The sequence below is a fragment of the Chelon labrosus genome (genome assembly GCF_963514085.1).
Source record: "Chelon labrosus genome assembly, chromosome: 5".
Lineage (NCBI taxonomy): Eukaryota > Metazoa > Chordata > Actinopteri > Mugiliformes > Mugilidae > Chelon > Chelon labrosus.
In genome coordinates, this window is record NC_140341.1 from 26,775,701 (window position 1) to 26,795,501 (window position 19,801).

Here is a 19,801-nt window from a genome sequence, read left to right on the forward strand (position 1 = left end):
TAAAAAAGGCAACTGGACTTGTAGAGTTTGTTCAGAAGACGTTTCACCACTCATCCGAGTAGCTTCTTCAGTTCTGAAGATGATCAAATTATTTCATATTATAAAGCTGTTGATGCACAATCGACCCTCATTTTGCATGATCCATATATAATACAAAAATGTATATTGCATCTTTTTATCTTTAGCACGTGCTATAGATAAAAAATTAACCTTAAGGTTAATTGCAACTTTCCAAAAATATTGTATCAAACTAAGCTGACTTGCACCCTCTGCTGGCAGAGTGCATCTACTACACATCATTTCATTTTAACTGAGTTGAAATCATCATCGTCGCCATCATGATGCCAAGCTTTCAGTCCCTTTAGGAACAAAAAAAAGTCCCATCTAGATGTGAGTATGCATAGGATACACACACACACACACATCCACACACACACCCACTCACCTTCTCACACACACTCACCTACTATCATGACAATCAAACAAACCACCAGTCCTCAGCAGTAGGACAATCACACAAAACATCTCATAGACTGGACTTGCACTAAGCTGCACTTTATTTACATTTCTTCTTCTTTAAGGGTGTTTTATATTTTTCATAAGTGTTTTAAGTAAATGTGGTGTTATTTATATGTGTGCCTCTTAAAGGGGAACTACCGTTTTCTACAACCTGGACCTTATTTCTGGCATATAATACGATCGTTCACGCACCCATATAAGTTTGGTGTCATTTTTAGTCCTTCGGAAGATATTTAGCTCCAGCGGAGCACCGTGTATATCCATATAGTGGGAGTGATCGGGGCACCGAAACGCAGCCTCTAAATAACGCATTATCTGCCACGAACCTCGTTCATTTCACCAATATTTTGTTATGATACGCTAGTGCTATTCCCCGTTGAGTCCAGAGTTGCCTGTTATCATCATCCGGGGTCTGTAGATTGACCTACTAACCTCTGACCTGGATGATGTAATGTAATTTGCTACTGCTAGCTTTTTGCAACATGGCTGAATATTTTTCCGATTCTGAGGTTGTGGACGACAACTTTGTTTATGATGGACGTCCTTACCTTTTTGAGCCAGAGTATACCAATGAGGAGCTCGATGAAAGAAGGATGCGTAGGCAGAGAGAGGAACAACTGGCCAAAGAACAACAAACCGCTGCACATCCTCGAATAGATAACAGGTAACTCCGGACTGAACAGGGAATAGCACTAACGTATCATAACAAAATATTGATGAAATGAATGAGTTTGGATGTACGCGGTGCTCCACTGGAGCTAAATATCTTCCGAAGGACTAAAAATGACATCAAGGTTATATGGATGAGTAAAGGATCGTATTATATGCCAGAAATAAGATCCAAGTTGTAAAAAATGGTAGTTAACCTTTAGTGGTAACTCACAGTTTTCTAGAGCCAGCCATTGATTTTGATATTATTCAACATCATCATTATTCTTTTCGTTAGGAATGCCAAAAAAAGAAGAGGCAGCAGAAGATTGACTTCTTTTTCAAGTCAAGTTGTCATGTAAGTGGTTATGTGACAGGAGGGAAACAGTTAAGCTAGCTGTCAATCCATAAATGCACTAATTCAATTTTATAGTTGTACTAATCTTGCATTAATGCCATGTAGGTGTTCATTTACGTAACTTAAAGCTATTAGTTGGAGCTTAAAACCTTCTTTTCAATGAAGAAAATCCCCTACATCAACTCATCCCTGTTACTGTTCTCAGAATCTATAAAAGAATAGAAATGAAGACAATGAAATGCAATAAAACTATTAATAAATAAAATAATAATATAAAGTAGGATAAAGGCTAGGATGAAAGATTGGTTAAAACAGATTAGAACAACAACATATATGTCAAATAGTTAATAAAAAGCAGATCCTCATGAAAATCAAGGCTGTAGAGGTTCGTTCTAAGTTTACATAAAATATTTCAACACTTCCATGTCCTTACCTTCCGAACTCAGTGGTACACAAGATTCCCATGGCTCCATTTTAGTCCTGGTGTGGGAGGTGTTCTGTGTTTTTACTGTTGTAAAGCATTTCACAAAGATACCTCACCACTGGCAAAGAATGCAGAACCTGCATTTATTTCAACAGGCTTCAAGAACTGGAGAAAGGCTATTGAGCGATTCAGTAAACATGAAAAGTCTGACTGTCACAAGACACAAGACAGCAATAACCACTTATCTGTATGAGGACAGATCAGTTCACTGTCAGCTGGCTAGTATGTCTGCATCAAAACAAGAGGAAGCAAGGGCATGCCTCTTAAAAATCATTGGTGCTGTACAGTTGTTGGCAAGACATTGTTTAGCTCTCAGTGGTCATGATTCAAGCAAGGGAAATCTTGCGGAAGCAGACAGCGGAAGGAAAGCCACCTCTTTTGAAGCCTTTCCAAGTGGTTGGCAAGTAAAAAGGATGTTTACATATCAGGAACCATTCAAAATGAGTTCCTTAACTTGATCAGCACCTCCACTGTAAATATTCAGTGGGACAGGCCATCATTCAGAGAGAGAGCAACCGCTTGCTCCATATGTGCACTGTGGTGCACATTGCGTGAACCTCATCACCCAGCAATCCTGTAATGCTTCAGCTGTTATTCGTAACTCCATGGAATGGGTTCATGAGTTGGAAGTTTTTTTTGGCCAGTCGGGCAAGCAGAAGGATATCTTCAAGGGAATCGTAAAAACTGAGGATAGGCCACAGCAGGCTATAAGACCTCTTTGTCCCACAAGATGCCATACATGCTGTGCTAAACCAATATGAGCATGTATTGTACGCTTTGAGTGAGATGGCAACAGGTTAATCAGATGCAGCAGGCAGGGCTCAGGGCCTATATGACAAATTTCAGCAGGGAAATGTTGTTCTTGGGCAGAACAGAAGAGTTGGAGACTCTCAATGTTTCTCTCCAGCGACGAACACAGACTATAGATGGCATGCTAGTCAGCCAGTAGCTCCGAGAGTTTCGTCGTGTTTTTGTGTATTTTCGTGCTGTCTCGTGTAGGGCTTTGACTTTTGCCCAAAAATCATATTCGAAGTTCGTTTGTTTATTAATATTAAAATTCGAATATATTCGAATATTTATTAATTATATTTTGACCATTAAATGTCTTCAGTAAGACTGATACTGGTATCAAACTTAAGTTCTATATGTTCTGTCCACCAGAGGGCAGTGTATCAGTCAATGTTAATAGACTACGTGCACGAAAGGCTGAGTATTTATGCGTGTTAAAATTTTTATTATTAAGCAAACAAGATATGCCGTGTCGGAATGAAGATGTAACGAGCAGAATATAACAGAAGATGCTGTTATGACAGTTAACGCTCCATCGGAAATACACAAACTTACAGGAACCTAGCATGCTAACGTTACCTACAGGAGCCCAGATGACCAACAATAGCCTTGCTAATGAGCTCGCAATTTTACTTCACCAGGCGTGAAAAAAAAAAAACTCGGAATCTGAATCGAAAACGTTTACAAGCAAACACATTTACAAAAAATAATTCCCATACAGGTTCGAATATTAAGAGATCCCTAAAATTCGTTCAATTTTTTAAATATTCGAATTATATTCGAATAACGAAGTTCGGAGTCAAAGCCCTAGTCTCGTGTCATTTTTGTCGCCAACCTCAGTCGGACGTTTAATCCTATGGATGTACATCTGGCGAGGTTTGGAATATGTGTATTTTTAATTCTTTGCCTGTTAAATATGGCATCCGGAGACCCCTTCAGCCAGGGCTCCATTGTTTACACCGGGGATCAGCTGTTAGCACTGTGCAACATGAGGGTGCTCCCAGGACAACGACCGGAGATCCCCGTGGAATTAAGGAGAAGGAGACGGGGCTGCAGAGCTGGTGTGAAGTGCTGGGAGAAGAACAGACGGTATAAACCATGCGTACCGTCTGTTATTATGGGGAACGTGAGATCTCTCCCCAATAAGATGGAGGAACTGACGGCGCTAACCATGCTGCACTGTGAGAGTCACATTCTTCGACTTCTCCAGTGCTTTCAACACCATCCAACCATCACTGCTCAGGGGGAAGCCGGAGGGAGCTGGAGTTAACAGCAGCCTGGCTGCATGGACCATCGACTACCTCTACAACAGGCCGCAGTATGTGAGGCTTCGCGACTGTGTGTCTGATGTGGTAGTCTGCAGCATGGGGGCGCCGCAGGGTACTGTGCTCTCTCCCTTCCTTTTCACCCTGTACATATCGGACTTTAGACACAACATTGACAGCTGCCACCTCCAGAAATTCTCTGATAATACAGCCATTATCGGGCGTGTATCTCAGGGAAACAATCTGGAGTACCTGGAGGTCATCGCCAACTTTGTGGACTGGTGTGCTCTGAACCACCTGCACATCAACGCCAGCAAGACAAAGGAGGTGGTGATTGACTTCAGCGGCTCTGTCCTGGACTGCTCTGTGGACTCCATCAAGGAGGTGGGTGAGAGGAGGATGTTAGCCAAGCTGACATCAATCATGGACAACCCCTCTCACCCACTGCATCAGACTGTTTCAGACTTAAGCAGCTCCTTCAGCAGCAGACTTCTGCATCCACGCTGCAAGAAGGAACGCTACCGCAGGTCATTCATTCCAACTGCCATCAGGCTGTACGACACCAGCCTGAGTAAATAGTAACTGTCTTTTTTTGCGCAAATAAATCCGCTTTTTTTTGCACTGCCTTTTTGCACAAAACCTCTACCTCACCATCTCATAGCTTAAGCAATTATTTATTTGTAGAGTTTATAGTACTGTTGGCGAACTGTATATACAGAATGTCTTTATATTTTTAGTTTTTTCTCTATATATTTTTCAGAGCATTGTTATTTTGTATATATTTTTTCAAATTTGTATTGTGTTTCTTTTTGGTAACTCTTTTTTAACCATGTCAAAGTTGTCATTGTCTTCTGTATATATATTTGCCAAATTCCGTGCTACTGTGACATGGAAATTTCCCATACGTGGGATTAATAAACATGTCTTATCTTATCTTATCTTATCTTATCTTGTCTGATCTTATCTTATCTTATCTTTCTGCTGTCGCCTGTGTGAAAGAAACCCAGACAGTTTCCAAACTGTTCAAACATCACAGATGTGTGAAACACTTGGTCTAACGCCAATTGCATCTCCATGTCACCATAAGCCACCTCAGCACTTTACCGGCACTGCTCCTGCACATGTGCATGCGACCCCCTCTGAGTACTACAGAACAGAGTACTACAAGTTCTTGATGTGGTAGACATCCAGATTAGAGAACGATTTGAGCAGGAAGGAATGAGAATGATCAGAAATTTGGAGCAAGTCCTCTTAACTGGAGAGATCCACGATGTTGTGAAAAAGTACCCAGAGCTGAACCCAGAAAGCCTGAAGATACAACTTGCAATGTTCAGAACCAAGTATAAGTTCCAGTCCAGCAGTGATGTTGTTGGTATTCTTCAGGGTATGTGTCCAGAGGTCTGTGGCCTCTTTGAGGCAGGGTATGTGTCCAGAGGTCTATGTAAGACCACAGACTTCAGTGGGCTCCAGAGGCTGAAGACATGGCTCAGGAGTACAATGACACAAACACGCCTGAATAGTGTGGCTGTGTGCCATATTCAGAAGGAAAGGCATGACATGCTGAACAGGAAAGCAAAGAATTTGTTTCATGTAAAGACAGTAGGAAGAGCACTTTTGGATTTGGTTTTGAGTAGATGTGTATGCAATTTGGGTAATGAAAGAGGGAGAGAACAGAAGAGAGAGAGAACACAAGAGAAGAAGAAGGGGAGAACATGAGAGGAGAGGGACGGAACAAGTGTTCTTGTTACTCACACTTGTTCTTTAATAAAACAAAAATTAATTGCTTAATACCATGGTATGTAATTGCTTGTGAATATATATCTTGGATTAAAAACTGCTGTAACTGCTTGTCCCGTGAAGGGTCACGGGGGGCTTGAGTCTATCCCAGCAAACCGTTGGACTTCTCTCAATGATCTTCAGGATGCAGTCACCTGAAATGGTTTTCACTTCACAGGTGTGCCTTGTCAGCGTTCATTTGTGGAATTTCTTGCCTTCTTAATGGGGTTGGAGCCCACGAAAATACTCCCGTCATATCCCCATCAGCCCCCCCCCCCCCCCCCCATGGCTCTGCATATGAATCATATTGAGTTATTTCACACTTCTTTTGTTTACTACATAATTCCATATGTGTTCATTCATAGTTTTGATGTCTTCAGTGAGAATCTACAATGAAAATAATCATGAAAATAAAGAAATACCAGCTCCTCTGCCCCTCAGCATCCTTGGTAGGGATGTGGAGGTGGTTGAGGATTACAAATACCTGGTAGTGACCATCGACAACAGACTGAACTGGAGGGCCAACAGCACAGCTGTGTAAAAGAAGGGCTGCTGCAGACTCTATTTCCCAAGGAAATTGAGGTCCTTCAATGAGTGCAGCAAGATGCTGGAAATGTTTTACCACTCTGTTGTGGCCAGCACACTTCTACCTGCTGTGGTCTGCTGAGGGAACAGCATTACAGCCAGTGACGCCAACAGACTGAACAAACTGATCAGGAAGGCTGGCTCTATCATTGGCTGCAGACAGCAAACATTTGAATCAGTGGTGGAGAAGAGGACTCTGAACAAACTGTTATCAATCATGGATAACCCTGACCACCCCTCTCCAGAACGCTACAGGAAATCTTTCCTGCCCAGACAGAGACAGATGACTCTCTGGACTTTTGATTTTCTTGCACATTTGCACATGTTTATTTGGTTACTGGTAAATTCATAGCATTTCATTGCAATTTAATTAAATTTTTTAAAATTCACTTATTTTTAATATTCACGGAGCTTATAATTTTGTAAATATTGTGTATAGAATTTTTTTTAGTTCTCTATTTTTTATTGTTGATTTTAGCTTTTTGTTATATTTTATGTATGGTGTCGAGTGCCTGTACATTGCTGCTGCAACAGTGAAATCACCCAGTTTGGGATTAATAAAGAAACCATCTATCTATCTATTTATCTATCTATCTATTTATCTAAATATCTTCCGAGGGACTCCAAATAACACCAGAGTTATATGGGTCTGTAAACAATCGTATTTTATGCCAGAAATAGGGTTCAGGTTGTAAAAAAACGCTAGACCCCCTTTAAGCCAGGAGTCAGATTTCATTCTGTTCTCATAATGACAATAAAGACTTGTGATTCTTGATTGTTGATACAATCATCATTAATGAAAACATTTTTCCAAAATGTAGTTTATGTATTAATATAGTTTATCAAACTGTGACAAACTACTGCCGTTGTGCTGTTTATTACATTAATCTGACTTCTCTGACTTGTATCATTTTGGAAAAGCTGATCACAATATGAAATGTGATGGATATCAAATGCAAAGTATATTACTTCCTCTATCAGACTTTACTTGCAACGTGACACATTCACGTTTTCCTTTGAGAATAAACAGGATGGAACAATAAAAGGCAAAAAGGATCATAACAGCCAACAGTTTCTTGACTAAAACAAGCGATTTCTACGTCAAGTCAAACTTACCAGAAACTGGTAGATGGAGCACAGGTCTGGGGTTGACAGTTCTGCTAAATCTGGAAAATCCGGTCTACATTAAAGATTACACCTTCATGATGGGAAGTATGAGTGAATTTAAGAGAACGGTAAACACCTGTAATGTAAACTGGTAATGAAAAACCGAGTCACAGAGTCGTAGTAGCTAGTGATGGTTGCAGCAACACTGATGTGTCGGCGCATGTGACGTATTGCTTTAAGAAAAAGTCACATGACCAACAAGGGCGCTGCTAAGTCTGTCACTGAGGCGCCAAATTGTTTATAAGGAAGCGCATCTGTTATCGGAATGCGTCTCTGCCAAAAAAAATAAATAAATAAATACTTGCACTTTTAAATCACAACTCTTCCTTCAAGTCGTGATACGGACCCCAAAAGAAAAAGAACTACTTAAGCAACATTACATTCACACTTTCACTTTCATTTTCACGTTATGACACACGTTCACATTATCTATCGACTGTTCATTTTAAAGATATCAAAGATATTGTACACTCATATTATGTAAAATACAATATACAATATAAAATATAAAATACAATAACAAATAATATTACTGTGTATAGAGCCGGCCCAAGCCTCCATGGGGCCCTTAAGCAATATTTGATTTTGGAGCCCTCTATTTCTGCCAATAATATTGACTGTTGATCATTCACACACCTATAAACTCATCTGCAGCTCTGGCAGTGTTATCCTATTCGTTCAGGTGTAATGAGGTTTATTTTTGTTGCAACTCACTCATCTGCAAACACAAACAGATAAAACAGCGTGAATGTACGGTTAAACTGTCGCAACTTTGTAACGACTGACGGACTTCCTCTGGGTTTAGCGCTACAGTGGTCACCATGACAACACAACAAACTCAAGCACTGAGTTTAATATTGAATATCATCTAGTCTTACTAAAAGTGACAAAAATAAAACAGTAGACAATGTATTTGCTTTATTGCTTTATTTTTGGTTTAAAAAAACTGCAACAGCAATGTGCAAAAATAATTTGTAGTGCAAGAACAGCAATAAAGTCCAACAACCAATAAAATCACTTATAAAAATAATAACAAATTCAATTGTACAAAAACAGACAGAACTAGATGATCGCAAGCAAAGAGAAATCATCATCATCATCATCATCATAATAATAAAATTGCAACAAAATCAATAGGGTTCCTGCAACTTCGTTTGCATGGACCCCTGGATGATCGCAAGCGATCATGAAGGGGTGTGGTACGGCGAAGTCGTTCCCTAGCAGGACGCAGAGGCATAAGTCACCAGTAGCGCACCTTATAGACAGTATTGCGAAACTTGGTGGGTTTGTAAGGAGTTGTCCACAGATTATTATAGTCAAATTTCAAGCAGTTGACTGTGGTGGTAGGCCTCTGTGAGATATAAACATGTAGCCCCCTACAGCCCGAATTTCACGAAACTTGGCATGATTGTACAGTTGTACAGATTGTACTGTTGGCAGAGATCAAACAATAACTAAAAAGTAGGGATAGCTCGATCCAACTTTTTCATGTCCGATACCGATACCGATACTGCAATTTGGAGTAGGCCTATCTGCCGATACCGATATCAATCCGATACCTTCTTTTCTCCTCTGTTGTTTATGATACATATAGTTTGTATAGATGTACTTTGCTTAATATGGACATCTAAAAACACCATGTTCAAACTGTGCAACAAATATTCTGCTCCCCTAAGGGAAGAAATAAAACAGCCCACGATGTGCCTCAAGCCATAAGCTCTTTATTTAAACTTCAAATCAGTGCAAACTGCAAACTTGAATGTTTCTTCTTTCACATGTAACCTCTGGGGTTGAACTGTATGTAAAACACCCATATCAAACTAGATATAGAATGGACTCAGTTCCAATGTTCCATTGAAGACTATAGGACAGGGGTGCCCACACTTTTTTGGCTTGCGAGCTGCTTTTACAATGACCAAGTCAAAGTGATCTACCTATCCTAAGTCATATTAATTGTTGCTACAGTGTTAAAAGCTCTATCCATCTTTGTTTTTATTTTTATCAAGAAAAATTGATGCACTGCACCTTTAGAAAAATAGCGCTGTCTCTTTAAGAAAGACGGTAGTCTTGAGTTGTTGTGGTTGAAGTTGTGCGTGGATGTGTGCCGCTGAAATGAGGGTATGTTGCAAATATAAAGTAAAATAAATAAAGATGAACGTTTGTCTTGCTCTTTGTTTTGGAGGTGCAACAGATAATGTTAAGCCAGACTAACATCTAAAACATTTTTTTTTTTAGTCTGCATTATCTATACATATGGTACCAATATAAAGTGTATCACTGTAAATATTTAAAGCAATACTGTATTTCTACTGTATAAGTATTATAAACAGTGAGCTAATAAGTGAATAGCTGTTGGACAAAACGATGCAACCGCAATTATGGGTCTATTGTGTGTAGACTAGCATATTAATTAACCAGTAAGAGAACAGTATTCACAGTAAAAACACCTGAGAATGTAGACATCTGCAAATAATATAAAGCAAAGACACAACTCAGACACTATAAAATGTGAATGTATACATAAAATATAAAATATAAAGCCCAGTGATTAGATAGCTTTGTTAAAAATTTGAGTATATTCTGTCTTTAAGTCAGTTTATTTCAGATGTCACATCACTAGGAAGACTCAGATTATAACACAGTATACGGTATAAGTGGTGCTCTCAAACAGATCCTTATGTGCTGCACATGTGTTCACCTCCACATGGTTAATGTTATTTTAATAATAATAATAATAATAATAATACATTTTATTTAAAAGCGCTTTTCAAGATACTCAAAGACACTTTACATAAAAAGAACATCAAATTAGCAAAACAATGTGAAATATAACATCAAAAACACAATAAACTGAGCTAAACATTAAAAGCAATTTTAAAAAGGTGTGTTTTTGTCAGAGATTTGAAGGTAGGAAGGTCGGTACAGTCGCGGATGTGTTTGGGGAGAGAGTTCCAGAGGGAGGGGGCAGCTGCAGAGAAGGCTCTGTCGCCCCAGGTTCGATGCTTGGTCTTGAGTGGTGGAGTAAGGAGGTTTGCGTCACATGAATGGAGGCTGCGGGATGGATTGTGGCGATGGAGCAGGTCAGTGAGATAGGAAGGGGCCTGGTTATGGAGGGCTTTGTGTGTGAGGAGGAGGATTTTGAACTGAATACGCTGTGGAACTGGGAGCCAGTGGAGTTTCTGGAGGACAGGAGTGATGTGATCACGGGAGCGGGTGTGGGTGAGCAGACGTGCAGCAGAATTTTGGATGTACTGAAGTTTATTTAAAGTTTTGGATGGTGTGCCATAGAGGATGCTGTTGCAGTAGTCAATTCTGGAAGTGATGAAGGCGTGAATGAGGGTTTCAGCAGCAGAGAAGGAGAGTGATGGACGGAGTCGGGCAATGTTCTTGAGGTGGAAGAAGGCAGTTCTGGTGATTTGATTGATGTGATGATCAAAGGAGAGGTTACTGTCAAAGATGACTCCGAGGTTGCGGCTGTTGGGGGATGGAGACAAGGTGGAGTTGTCGATGGTGAGGCGGAAACTGTCTGTGGTGTTGTTGAGGGATTTGGGGCCGATAATGATTAGGTCTGATTTGTCACAATTTAGTTTGAGGAAGTTGATCTGCATCCAGGATTTGATGTCAGCGAGGCAATTGGAGAGAGTGGAAAGAGTGGCGGGAGTGATGGAGTTGGTGGAGATATAAAGCTGGACGTCATCAGCATAACAGTGGAAATGGAGACCGTGGTGGCGAATGATGTTGCCAAGGGGGAGCAGGTAAAGTATGAAGAGGAGAGGACCAAGCACCGATCCCTGGGGGACACCTTGGGACAGAGGAACAGTGGAGGAGGTGCAGTTGTTGATGTGGATGAATTTTTGTCGGTCTGAGAGGTATGATTTGAGCCAGGAGAGTGCAGTGCCAGTGATGCCGAGGGAGGACTCAAGGCGGGAGAGGAGAATGGTGTGATTTATGGTGTCGAAAGCTGCAGTGAGGTCCAGGAGGATGAGGATGGTGAGCTGGCCGGAGTCTGCGGAGAGGAGGATGTCATTTGTGACTTTCAGGAGGGCTGTTTCGGTGCTGTGTTGGGAACGGAAACCGGATTGAAATGGTTCGAACAGGTCATTTGAGCAGAGGTGGGCTTTGAGTTGTGTGGCGACAATACGCTCCAGTATTTTGGACAGAAAGGGGAGATTGGAGATGGGCCGGAAGTTCGACAAGATGTCAGGGTTGAGTCCAGGTTTTTTGAGGATGGGGGTGATAGCAGCCAGTTTGAGTGAACGGGGGACTGAGCCAGACCTGAGGGAGGAGTTGATGATTTCTGTGATGAGTGTGGAGATGGCTGGTAAAGAGTCCTTAATGAGGTGAGATGGGATGGGATCCAGAACACATGTAGAGGTTTTCATGCCTATCATAATTTTGGGCAGCTCCCCTGGTGACACGGGGGAGAACTGAGACAGAGGCTGAGAGGTGAGGAGGGGAGGAGCAGGTGAGGGAGTGGGAGTGCAGGCCGTGGAGGCAGGAGAGGAGGACAAGTTGTTGTAAATGGTGTCGATTTTTGTTTGGAAGAATGAGAGAAAGGAGTTGCATTTGTCAGTGGTGAATGAGTTGGAGGTATTGTCGCTGGGCTTGAGGAGTTTATTTACTGTAGAAAACAGAGCCTTGGGGTTGGTGGAGCCAGAGTGAATGAGGTGAGAGTAGTAGGTGGATCGGGCAGTACTGAGAGCATCCTTGTACTGCTGAAGGTAATCTGTATAGGCTTGTAGATGGACAGTTAAACCGGTTTTCTTGTGAAGTCTTTCAAGCTGTCGTTTTTGTGATTTCATTTTGTGTAGTTCAGGAGTGTACCAGGGGGCAGAGTGGGTGAAGGAGACAGTTTTAGTTTTGATGGGGGCTAGCTGGTTGAGACAGGAGGAGAGTGTTACGTTGTAGAATTTGGTGAGGTCAGAGGGATTGTCAGTTAACGGAGGGGGGGAAGCAGATATTTTACTAGCAAGAGAGGCAGAAAGGGCTGAAGGGGAGATGGATTTGAGGTTTCTGAAAGATATTGTCCGTTTGTCCTTAGCGGTGGGAATGGGGATGTTGATGTTCATGATAATTGCCAAGTGGTCAGAGATGTTGAGGTTGACGCTGGAGAGGTGATGTAAGGTGAGACCAGTGGAGCAGACCAGGTCCAGGATGTGACCACGGCTGTGGGTGGCAAAGTTGACGTGTTGAGTGAAGTCGAAGCAGTGTAGCAGTTCCAGGAATTCAGTGGCAGATTTGCAGTCAGTGTCAATGTGGATGTTGAAGTCCCCCAGAAGAAGAACGGAAGGTGAGATGGCCGATAACTGGGTGAGGAAGTCAGAAAAGTCAGAGAGGAAGGAGGGGTTTGGTTTGGGAGGGCGGTAGATGATGGCAGTGACCAGAGGAGTGGGACCAGAGAGTTTGAACGTGAGGTGTTCAAAGGAGCGAGCAGCAGGGATGGAGATGGTGGATGTTTTAATGTCCTTCCTGTAGAATGCTGCTACACCACCTCCCCGCCCCTCAGATCGGGGTTTGTCCATGTAGGTGTATCCGGTCGGTGTGGTCTGGTTGAGAGAAAAGTAGTCCAGAGGTTTGTGCCAAGTTTCAGTGATGCAGAGGAAATCCAGGTTATTGTCAGTTATGAATTCGTTCAGAATGAGACCTTTATTGTTAAGTGAGCGGGTGTTGAGCAGAGCCAGTTTCAGGTGACGTTGCTTCATGATAGGTTGTGAGGACTGAGGAAGGGGGCGGAGATTTGATAGGTGCACTTGTCGTTTGTTGTGATGACGTAATGAGGAAGTTGCAGTTCGTGAGCAGGACCAGATGGGCAAGAGATGATGGGGGCAAAGGGAGGTCCTGCTCCTGCTCCTCTAGGCTGGAAAACGTGTTGGACGTGGACAATTTGCGGGCTTTAGGTGGGTGGGGGCGATTGAGGAGTTTTCCACCATGTCTGCCTCTGCCGGCAACGGTCCATTCGCCGGGGGTGGAGGTTGGTCCCAGTAGAACCTTTGGCTTGGCTCCTCGGTGATCCCAGTGGTCAGCAGAGACATCAGTGGTAGCAGCGGGGACAGTTTCATCAAGTTCTTCAGTGGATAGAGGAGCAGACTTCTTGCCCAGGACGACAACAGAGTCATTAGAGATTGACAATGCAGTCGCACCAGGATACATGGAGTCCATGAATTCTGCTTCATTTATGATTTGATGTAAAGCAGAGATTCTGCCTTCCAGCTCAGAGATGGTCTGTGACTTGTGGAGACAACTGTCGCATCCTGGAGATGAGGTGAGTGGCGGCATGACTCGTCCAGGGGTGGAGGGTTCTGGGGAAAAAGCTGTGGCCAGTAAGGAGGTCTTTGGTGCGATAGCGTGAAGTAGCAACAGACTCTGCTGTAGGCTAGCAGTGAGTACCAGTGGAGTGTAGGAGGGATCAGTACTTACCGGCAGAGGCCCATTTCTGGGCCTGCTGCGTTGATTCGGCTTCGGTAAGTGGATCAGATGCTTCGGTAAGTGGATCAGATGCTTCGGTAAGTGGATCAGATGGTTAAAGTTGTAGTTCCTCCTGGGGAAAAAGCTGTGGCCAGTAAGGAGGTCTTTGGTGCGATAGCGTGAGGTAGCAACAGACTCTGCTGTAGGCTAGCAGTGAGTACCAGTGGAGTGTAGGAGGGATCAGTACTTACCGGCAGAGGCCCATTTCTGGGCCTGCTGCGTTGATTCGGCTTCGGTAAGTGGATCAGATGGTTAAAGTTGTAGTTCCTCGCAGCCGATGCTGAAATGTTGGTGGTGCAGTTAGCTAAGTGCTGTCTGTTGGTCTGAGCGCTGGTAGCGGTTACCTTAGCCGGCGCAGCTAATAGGCTGAGACGCCGGTGGCGAACAGTATCAAACAGCGTATGTCGGGTTAAACAGCTAGCGATTTCTGCGAATCCGGAAGAACTGCGATAGTGAACTAAACGAGAAGTAAAATCCACTAAGAAACACCCTCGATTTGTGGGACAAAAACCGCTAAAATGGTCTCAGGGCGCGCTAACGATCCGGCGTGATCCGGCGTTATAGCAGTTTTGTTGTTGTACACTTCCCTCAATACAATACTGATATGCATCAGTATTGTATTAACTACCTAAAAAAATTTATTTGACGTGTATTTTAGTGTTTTAGTTCGGCCCAGGCCGAACTAAAACACTGTAATACATGCTGGTATTGAAGCCATCAATCAATCAATAGTAGCCCATGGATGACACAAGCAAAGCTGTGTTTATTTGTTCAATTCATTTGTGTTATTAACCAAATTAAAAGACAGAGACACAAACCAAGTTACCATTTATAGCCCAAAACCAACCCAGTTTTCTAACCTCCCCTAAACTCATCCACAGCTATCATTGTTGCAACATATACAATGTGATGTAACCCTCAGACATAGTCACACCCATCAGCCACAACATTAAAACAACTGACAACCCAGAGTTCATACCAGGAGGCAGAGTTGTAGTCTTACACACTTGTCTACAGCTTCTATAGGATTGTCATTGGTCAGGGCCGGCCTACCTGCCCTCTGCCCTCTCTTGGCACAAATAATAAACTCCTCCCTCTCTCTGGGCTCTGTTCCTCTGCCTCTCAAAACAGCAGCCATCACTCCTGTTTTGAAAAAGCCTGGGGCAGCCGCAGAGGATTATAAGAACTATCGGCCCATTTCTAACCTCCCGTTTATTGCAAAGCTCCTGGAGCGCACAGTTGCCAGCCAGCTCCAACAGTACCTCACATGCCATGGCCTCTGGGAAAAGTTTCAGTCTGGTTTCAGGGCCATGCATAGTACTGAGACTGCACTGGTTAAGGTTGTCAATGACCTGCTATTAGCTGCTGACTCAGGCCATATCAGCATTCTCATTCTCCTTGACCTCACAGCTGCTTTTGATACTGTTTGCCACAACCTCCTACTCACTCAGTTAGAGACCTTGCTTGGTGTCACTGGTGTTCCACTGTCCTGGTTTAAGTCATACCTCACTGACAGAGAACAGTTTGTCTCAATTGGGAATTTCAGATCTCCAAATTCACCCGTCTCACATGGTGTCCCCCAGGGCTCTGTCCTTGGCCCCCTGCTGTTTTTAATCTATATCCTTCCCCTAGGCCACATAATACAACATCATGGGCTCAATTTTCACTGTTATGCAGATGACACCCAGATTTACATTCACACCAAGCCCGCTCACATACTATCATTATCCAATCTGGTCAGCTGTCTAAATGCCATTAACAACTGGATGACTCAAAATTTCCTCAAACTCAATCAAGATAAGACAGAAGCTATTCTCATTTCCACCCCTAACACTCTAAAAAAAACTTGAACATCTGCAGCTATCTATCCCGGGCTATTTCACTACAACCTTTGCTGAAGTTAGGAATCTGGGCGTAATGCTTGATCCTACTCTCTCATTTGAGTCACATATCAAAAATATCACCAGGGTGTCTTTCTTCCACCTCAAAAGCATCTCCAAACTCCGACCCTCCCTCAATGCATCTGCAGCAGAAACTCTCATACATGCCTTCATCACATCTAGGCTTGACTACTGCAATGCTCTACTGTACGGCATCCCGGCTATAACCCTAAACAGGCTGCAGTATGTCCAAAATTCTGCTGCAAGGCTACTCACCCGCACCAGGTCCTGGGATCACATTACTCCCATCCTCCAGCACCTGCATTGGCTTCCTGTTCACTACCGCATTCAATACAAAATCCTTCTCTTAGTCTATAAATCCCTACACAATCTGGCCCCATCTTACCTATCGGATCTCCTTACCCCATACTTGCAATCCCGCACCCTCCACTCTACAGACACATGTCTGTTAGCAGTCCCCACAACGCGACTTCGCTCCATGGGTGACAGGGCCTTCAGTGTGGCAGGTCCTAAACTGTGGAATGCCCTGCCGCTTGTGATGCGCCAAAGTGCATGTATGTCCACTTTTAAAACTCAATTAAAAACACATCTTCTGATCTCTACTTGTACTGCCTCTTTTATCTTATTTTATTTTCCCTGTTTTTTATCAGTCTTTTTTCTCTACAATTGGTCTTCACTTTGTGCTCAGTGTACTATTGTGTGTCTCTGAGGGTGTTTTATGTTTTATGTTCCTCTGCGTCTTGCCATTCTATGCACCGTGTATCCTTGTATCCATGTTCACCTTATGTTATGTCCTTCCTTGCCTATACCTAATTTGTACAGTGTCCTTGGGTACCTTGAAAGGCGCTTTTCTAAATAAAATTTATTATTATTATTATTATTATTATTATTATTATTGTCACATACTCAAAACTCTCCAGCTCCATAGATGTTCTGTCTGCTCCCAGATTCTTTAAATCAAAAAACATCAAAAGAAGAGTTATTCATAGGAACCTTATACAAATCAATGAAGAGAATAGGAAAATTAAAAATGGTCTTTTAAATGTCAGCTCTCTCTCATCTAAATCTCTTTTAGTGAATGGTTTGATAACTGATCTTCAGATTGATCTATTTAGTTTGACTGAAACGTGGCTGCAGGATGATGAATATGCCTACACCACCCAGTCATAGCAATTATCACATTCCTTGAAGCATAGGTAGAGGAGGAGGAGTGGCAGCAATCTTCCTCTCTGATTTATCTGTTAATCCTAGACCTAAGCACAGCTTTAATTCATTTGAAAGTCTTACTCTTAGTCTTGCTCATCCAGACTGGAAAACACATAAACCGATTCTTTTTGTTGTGGTGTATCACCCACCTGCTCCTTATTCCTTTAATCACACCTTAGGTCTTGTACTAACATAAGGCATAGAAACTGAAGGTTTGACAGTATTTATTCATAACCCTCGATCCCCCGATCATTTCCTTATCACAATTTACAATAATGGATTACAGAGAAATTGGAAAGACATTTCATTACAGTAGACACTTATCTGATGACGCTGTAACTAGATATCAGGAGTTAATTCCTTCATTATTTACCTCAGTGCCATGTGCCAATGATGTGTGGACAGCAACCACAATTTAACACCTACACAATTTTTCATTCATTCATTCATCTTCTGTAACCGCTTATTCCTGTTAAGGGTCACAGGGTCTGCTGGAGCCTATCCCAGCTGTCATCGGGCAAGAGGTGGGGTACACCCTGGACAGGGCTACACAATTTTTTATTTATTTATTTTTGTTGATGACACTGCAGCGTCGCTTAGTACAGCTGTAAACTTAGTTGCCCCTCTGAAGAAGAAGGTCATGAATCGGGAAGGCTTGCTCCCTGGTATAATTCACAGTTGCGCAGTTCAAAGCAAGCAGTCACTTCCAAAGCTGGAAAGAATTTGGCATTCCACTAATTCTGAAGAAACTCACACAGACGTCAACAAGTTTAACTTTTGCAGTTGTTCTTTCATTGTTGCCATGGACTCACGTATGTCGTCTAGATTTGCAGATATGTGAGAGTCTTCAGGTTCGAGGTAACCTCTCCATCAGCCATATTGAGTCAGGATTACTACCTCTACTACAATGGCAGCATATTCTGAATCATTTATATTTCCACAGCACTATTCCAGAAACACTGTTGTGGCTTACTAATTCAACTCACAATGAAATCAATGTAAACAAGGGATATATGTTGCGGCTATGTTCCACAGTCTTTACTCATTGTGATGCACAACAACACAATAACAAATTCATCAAAAATAAATAAATGACTTTCACACTCTCACCTTTGACCACTTGGATTTCTTCTTTTCATTCTGAAATTTCTTGAATTCTTTCAGGTCCTTCATGTAGATGAGCATCTTGATGAGCATCAGCAGCAGAATGCCAATGAGAGCCACCCCAACGATGGAGCCTGCGATAATAGCTGTAACATTGGGTGGTTCTGGACAGTCTGTGGGAGTTATAAATAGCAGAAGGTTTCACACAATTCAAACACACTGAACTTGAAAGAAAGGGGTTAGTATGTTGTGTCTAATACTTTGGATTTGTGACCACATATAGTACTTGTCAAATAATGTGTTAACAGGGTGCTGAGACAAGAAGAGTGTTCTTATATAAAGAGTTTGCCAAGTCTGAGTTTTCTGTTATTTCACTGGCAGCTTACCTTTCTGTTTCAAAATTTCAGCCTTGTAGTTATCTTCTCCAACCAACTGGTCCAGCTTAAATTTGATCCAGCATCTCTCACTGTCCTTCTGCTGGCACTCCTTGGCTGCTAGGGTGAATGTATCTACCAGCTCTGCTGTGGTGTTAATACACATGATGCTACAGTGTTCTTTAAAGGGACCGGAGCCAAAGGCGAGACATTCCATGCAATTCCTGAAAATAAAGTTAAGTGAGGCAGTTTAGAGTTTTCATCAGAGGTGTGCAGTCAGGTGAGGCAGGGTAGGCAGTGCCTCACCTAGGCTAATGAGAAAAAAGAAAAAGAAATAAAAATAATATATATTTTTTAATATTTTTTATAATTTTGTTTTGATTGTTGATTTATTGTTTTAAAATTAAAAAATGAAAACGTGAAATGTGTTGTTTTAACGATATAAGGAATGCCACTACTCAGGAGAGCTTGTTCTGCCCTGTGTGAAATGAACGCAAACAGTTTAAGAGGTTCGCGCATGCGTAGTCTGTCACGCCGTCTTCAATGGGCTTCATTGAGGCACAACGCTTCTCTGCCTCCACAGTCCGAGTCGGCACATGTCGGGAATCTCGGCGGGAATCCCGACATGTCCCGAACCCCCCAAAAGGTCTCGCGATGCTGTCGTCACCGCTGTGCAGTGTTTTCGGCTAGCGAAGATGGGAGATTTCTGAGCTGAGAACATTTTCAACCTTGACTTTTGAGGGGGAAAAAAGTCATTTTAACTGGGTGCTCCTATGTTCCGCTGTAAATCCTGTAGAAATGCAGGTGAATGTACGTCTCTGAAAATTAATTGGCAGTAATTAGCTACATTTCTGACAGCGGCATTTGACTGACTTTGCAGTGGTTTTAATATTGAGTTCTACATAATATATATTTTTGTATGCGATTTAAGCTCTGGCTGATCCTGCCTACCCAGCCATGGACCTCACTGCACATTACTGGTTTTCATATAGGTTTGCACTGGAGATACTTTATTTATTTATGTATTTGTAAATTGGTGAAGTGATAGCAGAATGAATGTGTTAACTTACAGCTTGGTCTGACATGGGTCTGGGCAGCCAAGACATGTCTGGCATAGCGGAGGCTGGTATCCCTCTTTACATTCACAGCGGTTACACACG

General features: G+C 42.4%; 1 protein-coding gene across 1 annotated transcript in view; it reads right to left on the reverse strand.

The window, feature by feature from the left end:
- Positions 1 to 18,807, reverse strand: part of LOC311488042 (integrin beta-2-like) — a gene marked incomplete at its 5' end in the record, with an annotated part of 32,883 nt that extends 14,076 nt beyond the window's left edge. Inside the window, 4 exons of the mRNA XM_084544545.1 lie at positions 12,877 to 13,308; positions 13,394 to 13,681; positions 18,274 to 18,440; positions 18,654 to 18,807. Of these exons, the coding sequence (XP_084400671.1) occupies positions 12,877 to 13,308; positions 13,394 to 13,681; positions 18,274 to 18,440; positions 18,654 to 18,807 (1,041 nt within the window). The remainder of the gene's footprint in view (positions 1 to 12,876; positions 13,309 to 13,393; positions 13,682 to 18,273; positions 18,441 to 18,653) is intronic.
- Positions 18,808 to 19,801: the final 994 nt, after the last annotated feature.